Source organism: Sinocyclocheilus grahami, unplaced genomic scaffold, assembly GCF_001515645.1.
Source record: "Sinocyclocheilus grahami isolate Dianchi unplaced genomic scaffold, SAMN03320097.WGS_v1.1 scaffold1156.1, whole genome shotgun sequence".
Taxonomy (NCBI): Eukaryota; Metazoa; Chordata; class Actinopteri; order Cypriniformes; family Cyprinidae; genus Sinocyclocheilus; species Sinocyclocheilus grahami.
Window position 1 is genome coordinate 315177 of NW_015506335.1, and position 7740 is coordinate 322916.

General features: G+C 35.4%; 1 protein-coding gene and 1 long non-coding RNA gene across 2 annotated transcripts in view; both read right to left on the reverse strand.

Annotated features, from left to right (window-relative positions):
• Positions 1–3201, reverse strand: part of LOC107567401 (TGF-beta receptor type-2-like) — a 116943-nt gene extending 113742 nt beyond the window's left edge. The window contains exon 1 of the mRNA XM_016253080.1: positions 3187–3201. Coding sequence (XP_016108566.1) covers positions 3187–3201 — 15 coding nt within the window. The remainder of the gene's footprint in view (positions 1–3186) is intronic.
• A 3597-nt stretch (positions 3202–6798) lies between these two features.
• On the reverse strand, positions 6799–7545 carry LOC107567407 (uncharacterized). Its single transcript, XR_001606640.1, has 3 exons — positions 7469–7545; positions 7054–7375; positions 6799–6953 (listed from the first exon to the last, which is right to left on the reverse strand). It is a non-coding gene; the product is annotated as an uncharacterized lncRNA (long non-coding RNA).
• Between the last annotated feature and the right edge of the window lie 195 nt (positions 7546–7740).

Below are 7740 nucleotides of genomic sequence, written 5' to 3' on the forward strand. Positions count from 1 at the left end.
TATATATATATATATCTTAGTTTTGCCAACTTATTCAAATTTACAGCGAATGGTGCATTTGCATTTAAAAAAAATACATATTTTTAAACTTTTAAAACTTAGTTCCCCAATCATTGAGACACAAAAGAATGGATGGTGGGAAGAAAAAAAAAAGTTATACATATTTGGACCAAGATGAGACTGACTAAATGATGACAGCAACAAACATCCCTCTATTAAAACTCAGCAGTATAGGTCGGTTTGTGTATAGGTCTGTGTTAAACCGGTTTAAATTTAAACATATTCCAATGTCTTGTGAAAATATTAGCCGATTCGTTTTTGTTCTGAAGTGAACAACAGTAATCATTTTGAATTTGAATTTAATTTGAAACAGTATCAAAATACGGTCTTCTGCAATGAGATTGTTTATCATCAGTTGAAAATTACTATTGATTTTAAAACAATAGAAAACTGGCAGTGATGCACAATGTAATTTATATATATATATATATTAGCATTGTATTAGATGAGGAATGTTGTCTTTATTGCACCAAGACATCCTCACATAAGAGACTTAATTCAAATGCTTTCCCTACCCACTCCATGATATTAAATTCCCATGATGGACAAAACCATAAAGATCATTTAATTGCTTGCTTTTCTTCATAAATGTCAAAGTTCAAGAGAATGCCAGAGTGACGATGAGCTGGTTTGGTACTAAAGGACATTGAGACACAATTAGACATTTACAGTCATAGTAATACCAATCCTCTACAAAATTGTATTCATGTTGCATACTTTCAACTACATTCTACATTTTTGTTTTGGTTTCTATGTTTTATAGCACTAAATGTATGTTTTTGTACACATATCAGACACTTTAATATAAACAGTGAACCGTGGGTCAATATACTCTCATCCTGGCTTGAAATGGTCAACATTTTCCTTCCATTACCTAAATAATCTACTCCAAAGGCTCTGGATATGTAAACCTATCATGATGAATCTGATGCTGCCTTTCTCAAAGGGTCGCTCAGGTCTGTTCGTGTTGGGTGAAGTATGCTTTACTAAACTTCCCCTCACATCTTTGATCAGAAGAGAGGAACATCTCTCATGACAGCTTTGCTCTGATGTGGTCATCACGGGCTTCTCACTGATGAGATCAGGGCAACTACGCTCCTTCTCATGTGCACTCCACCCTTACACGCAGTCTCCTGAAATGATCTTTTCCTGTCTATGTACACAAATAAAACAATCTATCAGAAGCTTCTAGTAATAAACCAGTGTGGCACTTAAAAGGAGCAAAATGTTAAATCCACTGCCTGGTTTTCAGAGAAGTTTCATACTACTAAAGGATACAGAGCAGAAACAGAACAATGCTCAATCACAAGAGAATACAGAGAATTTATATTTGCAGTCTGAATAAAGTCATTAACTGGGAGAGGATTTGTAATTACAGGAGTGTTTATGCACAAGCACAAAAGCCTGTCATGATAAACTGTGACTCCACTTTTGACATGTATACTGTATTTAAAGGAGATTTTCACTCAGAAACTGTTAGTAAATTTCACAAATAATTACAAATAAATTACAAGCAACACATTGAAATTTTGAATTAGAAAGTCTGAAATAGTGTGGGGAAAAATCAGATCAATAATTGAAAAATAATTGTTACTGTGTTGAGCTTAAACAATATTGAATTAGTCTGTGCTTTTTGAGTTTCAGGCAAAACAGTCTAATAATGGATGATGGAAAGAGTGTTCAGAAGACCCGTTTTTAAATGATCTATGTTGTAAACAATACAATGCATGCAATATACAGTTTATATCTTAAAACATGTTAAAAGAAAGTGCAGAACATATTTTTCTTCACATTTTGTTCATTCAGAGCCTTCCTCAATGGGCACATGTGATCGAAACACCATTGTTTTTTTTTCTTTTTTTTCTTGAGGTTCCTCAAAAATAAAAAATCCGGCTCATTGTGCTAATTGACTAATGCATTACATATTCCTTTGGTGTTGGCTGAGATCTGAGAGGCAATTGAATCGTTTCATAAAATTGGTCAAAAACTGTACCCTTTGAAAGCAGAAATATGCTTCACTAGAATGTATAATATAACATCAAAAGCATTGCCCCAGTTTGTTAATGTTATATAAAGTTATATCTGTTTAATTTTTAATTATCCAAATAATTATTAGTGAAGCAAGATTTTATTCTTTATTCTAGTTAAATTAGTGAGTTCTTTCTATAGACAGTGAACGAGACTGAACCAGCTGAATATTTTAGTGCCTTTGGCAGCATTAAAGATAGCATGCCGTATGAAAATGCATGCATACTTTATTTGGTATGGTGACACAGTGCAGATGAATCCCATAATGACTAGAGTGATGAAAAATACAATGTTAAGGAGGTCTGTTACAATATTTCCATTTAATCCCATTAGATTTGTTTGCTTGTTTGTTTAGGTTTTTGTTTATGTATAACACAGGAGCTCTTTGTTGTTTAAAATCTAGATATGTATAATTGTAATCCCAAAATAATGACTTTTAAATTTAAAAACCACATCTCCCGATGTTGTCCATGTGCAGACAGTGTATGAACCTCAACCTCTATCAGAGACAGAACACCCTATGAGCATCCATGCCTGCTTTAATCAAATCGTACAGAACTTTTGTTGTAATGAATTTGTTTTCACACAATAATAAGCTATAGAAATTCATGGTCATGTCTGATTGTCAGTGCCAGCTGCATTGACTTTAGTTGGTTTAAGACAATGGTAGTCAAATCTGAAAAATGTGAGAATTCCCTGTGGTTGCTTGTTTAGCTGTCGCAGATAATGCGAGGATGTGAAATAAATGGGATGAAAAGGCAGGATGAATCCACGCTTAGTAGACGGTACACTTTTATAGGTTAACAGTCACACAAACATACTTAAGAATCAGAGCGGTAATAAATATTTATTACTGGGCTTTCAGAACTTCTGTTTGTTTTTTTGTTTTGTTTTGGAGCTGCATTTATTCAAAATATATTCATTGAATCCCTGAGTGAAAGCTGGCAATTTTCTCTGGCAACTACTATTGCTTTCAGTTTAGTGTCCTGTACAGACTTGTACATTTAAATGGTGTAGCTAATATTTTAGAAGTTTGGTGCGTACAGTAAGTTTTTGTTTATGTTATGCTGGCCAATACGGCAGTTGTCTTGGACTTACACTGGATGTTGCCATTGTATAAGTAAGGAATAATTGATGACGCTGAATTATTGAAAATTATTGAAAAAAAAATGCACATCCGAGGTGGAAATGCAGTCACACGTGAAGTGGAGTGCGCATTATTTTTCAATAATTAAAAGGATTGGAGTCAATTATTCAGCTTATACCACGGTTACAACCACTCAAGACATTTGACAGGTTTTTGTCCTGTGTTTAGGACTAATACCTTATGCGTCTCATCCCAAGCCTAATTCCAAAACACCATTTTAGAGCTAACAACGGAGGCCTGAGCCACTGATATGCAGACTAATGCATTTCACAACAGTGTCTCTACTAATAGCGAAACTGTAAGTTTGTCTGCTTCATGAAGAGTGATGTTACCACCTCCATACTGAGCAATGTCAATTCACTTTTTAGCAGTTGCAAACTATATTACCAAAAAGTGTGGATGTACTTTATGTGTGTGCATGCAGAGAGAGTGAGCATTACGGAGAAAGCAAGCGTATTTTGCATGGACAATGAAAGGTAAATTAGTTGGGAAACATGGAAATTGTCTTCTTTATCCTATATTGTTGGTCATACTTGTTTGTTTGGTCAGTGCCTTATTTTGGTTCTTTTGCTGTTGTAGGCTGTAAGGACCTTTGAAATAACTGAAATAATTTGGCATAGCGATATGGAACTTTAATGCAGTCGACAGACCTGGAACTACTTCATAGCTGTGCATTTATGAAAAATTATTGCACACCTTAGAATGTTCAGCCAATCAGAATAAAGCATTTAACATCCCCGTGGTATAAATACGCTTTAATCTAAGAGTAAAATGTTCCTATACAAATAGGAGGTAAATGAGAAAACAAATGTGTATGCGACCGGTCATGTGATCTTAATATGGCCGCCTCCGCAAGGCAACATGTTCCATGTAGAATAAAACAGCTTTTATTAAGCTGACAGGATTGTAGTCTTCAGTGCATGTGAGTTTATTTTATTTTAAATACATTTTTCAAAAGCACTATTCAATAATTTATGTGTAAAACTTTTCTAATGAGTGAAAAACTCTGTGTGCCATTAACTGTACCTTTTCTAACATTTATTTATCATTTTTTAGATTAATGGCTTACCATCCAATTTGATGTTGTAAAACATAGCTTATATTAATTATATAATGGCGTTATCTATTTACTGTTTTGATGAAAAATACAGGCCACACCACTGACAAAAATAACCATCATGTTTATGAATGCAAATTGCAAAGGTTCAGGCGCACAGAAGTGAGACGTACCAGAAAAGGATAAAGGAATGATCACTACAATGTTTCCTGTGGAGTGTGACCATAGTCTGGCAAATAGATTTCAAACAGGAAATGTGCATGCTTTGAGCTCTTATCTGATGTTTTGTCTCAGTGAAAACCAATGAAAAAGAACAGACACATTCATATGAAACTGAAACTGAGATCTGAACAGTTTAGCAGTCTTTATCCCTTCTGGCACCACAAAGTTTTGGGGCTCTCCTAAGACCAGGGCTGTTTTAACCATTGGGCTAGGCGGGGCTGAAGCCCCGGGGCCCGAGCAAGGAGGGGGCTGTGGAGTAGATTGACTGGAGCGCCGATCGCCAAAGCCACCACGCCCCCCACTTATTAGTGCTGTTATTTAGTTGATCTTTTCTGTAAATTCCAAGCATTACCATTTGAGATTGAAACATAAAGTCTGAATTTGGTTTACCAATCAAATGCATTTATTCTAAATTTTACTTTTGAACGATATGTGCACGTATCTATCAGGTGATTGCTGCCCAGTATGTCTGCATTCACCTCTCTTCAGTTTGTTCTGGAGTAATCTGGAAATGGTCGCGCAAAGAACAACATTCAATAAGTAAAAATGTCAGCAATTCTAAAAGAGAGAGGGGCTCAAAAAACGAAAAACTTCAAATACAAACAACAGAAAAAACATGACTTTGTAAATTCCCCAGCTATCAGGTTATTTTACTAAAGCTGATGATGGAGTGGAAGTTACTGGAACAGCAAGTGAACTGGGCACACGGAGCAGATAAAAACAGTGTCATCGTCCACACAGATTTTAGGTTAGTTTGATTATTAACTGGATTTATATTGTTTTTGTGTTTGAACAAACTATATTCATTTAAGGGTTGGGAGATAATCCGGTAGAAATATATCAATCATTGATTGAAGCGTGTCATGATGTAAGCTTATCATTTCAAGACGTTTTAAGCAGGTTTTAAAACAAATGCTTTATACTGTTCATGAACATTACGCTGCGGGGTAGAATTAATTCTGGTAAATGCGTGCGTTAAAACGGTTTCTACCTGATACACCTGCTCGTATTACTGACTAAACTTTCGCTCCCTGTGCTTAAACGGTCAAATACACATAGTTACGTGTCAAAATGCCCGTCTTTGCGAGTATCCTCGTAAACACAGTTATTTGTGTCTTAAATGAATGTTAGCCTAATAGTTAAAGATAAAGCATGTGTTAGGCTATATGAGATCCTTAGCCTATACGATGAGATTTTAAAAGGATATTCACCCAAAAAGGAAGATACTGCACAGCAAAAATATGTTGGGAGATTTGTCACCATGGGTGTTAAAATTATCACTTTTCGGGTGAACATACAGGTCCATCTTTGCTAGTGTTAAAACAACACTGACAAAAGTGTTTATTATACAAACACTGAGTTAGTGTTTCATTTTAATCACTCTAGGTGTTGAGAAATTATTACTCGCAAGTGTACACATTTAACACTCTATGGTGATTAATCCCACACACCCAGTGTATTTATTTAATGTTGATTTAATGTGAATTTTGTAAATATTATTTTAAAATGGTAATGCAGACATAAACCTTTTTCAAAAACCAAGTGACTATGAATTTATTTCAACATTTATTGAAATTTTTTTAATATATCAAACATACAAACATACAAAAAAGCTCTGGTAGTCTCCAATGCATCTTAACACTGTTTGGTATGAAAATACACATTCATTATGATAAACATTTCTTTATAAATTTCTACTGAGTTTCAAACAAGTTCATTTTTTGCAACTATGTAGAAAAATGAGTCAGCACCATAGGACATCTGTGCATCAAACAAAGAAACATTCCTTAAGTTGTCCTTGTTCACTATACATGCATGTTGAGGTGCTTTGTCAAATAATCTGTAGGCATGGACATGTTCAATAAACGTTGACTCGTAGTCTTTTAACAACAAGAAAACTTGCTCTCTGAGCAATAATATATTTAGTATTTTGCTGAAAACGGGCATTTCGTCAACAATATCAAAACACACGAAAAGGCCAACTCTGTACTCTGCTCCAGAGCATTTTACCCACTTTGTATGTTGAATTTCAGTTTGAGAATCAATGCAAAGTTGTTCAGAAATCTCCTCAAAATGATCCAAACACAGAAGTTTATGTACCTTCGCTGGTCCAGATTCCAGAGAATTGTAATTCATACATTCCCAGTGATAGGCCACAGCAAATTGGTGTTTTTTTGCCAAAGACACAGTCAAATTCTTAAAGTTCTTTATGCAGTTCTAAAAGAACTTATGTTTGGCCTCGAACCTCATTGACCAAACATGCAACAACGGACCAATTCTCCGAATACAGCGAGGATAGTGTAACATAAAATGATGTTTAGGTATTAAGTTTTTGGATGGGTACAGCTCCTTAAACAGCTGATGATGGTCTTTAACGAGGTGTTTCAAAAACACAGTCATACCCTCTGTGACTGACGGTGAGAACACAATGTTGATGATCTGCAAAAGCCAAAAGGGACAGTCCACATTAGGTGAAGGTTGCAGCAGAGAAGTTAAAATCTAATACTTTGGGTTGTTAAGTCAGCAAGCATTAACTCACCAGACCCTTGGTGTCCAGGAATCAAGGAAAAATGTGAAAGATGGATGTGGACTTCTTCGGGTCCTTTACAATCTCTTGACGGTACTGAAAAGTTTCTTTCATCTTCCAGAAGATGAGATCACGATCAGTGCTGTGTTTAAGGAGTGAGATCGCTTCCTGGCAATCATCGCCTGTTAGCTGATCTGTAAGGCAGATTTTTTCCTCCATTCTAGGACCACAAGTTTTCTCATTTGATCGAGAGGGCATTTTACAACTAGTGTTTCTCTGTCTTTAGGCGATTCATAATAAAACCTGTGCCTCTCTGTGCATCATAGTATTGTTCCTGTTAAAGAGACAAATTTGGGAAAAACAAATACATTAAAAAAGCTAAGATTTAAAGTTTCAATCATCTTGAACAACAAGCAGAGATACTTACATAGCCTGTCTTCCCTTCAGGATCTTTTAGGTTTGGAAAGAGAGTAATAATACATCTCTCTTGTGGCCTTAAGTGGTATCCTTCTGCAATAATAAACAGACAATGAAACCAAAAACTACAAAAACTAGTCTATTCTGTTCTGTTTTATCTATTAAAACAGTTCTTGGTACACTTGGCGTAACAAGGTGACAAAGCATTATTAAAGTCAGCATTAGGGGTGCACGATATATCGGCCACCATATCGGTATCGGCCGATAAATGCTCATTTTTTT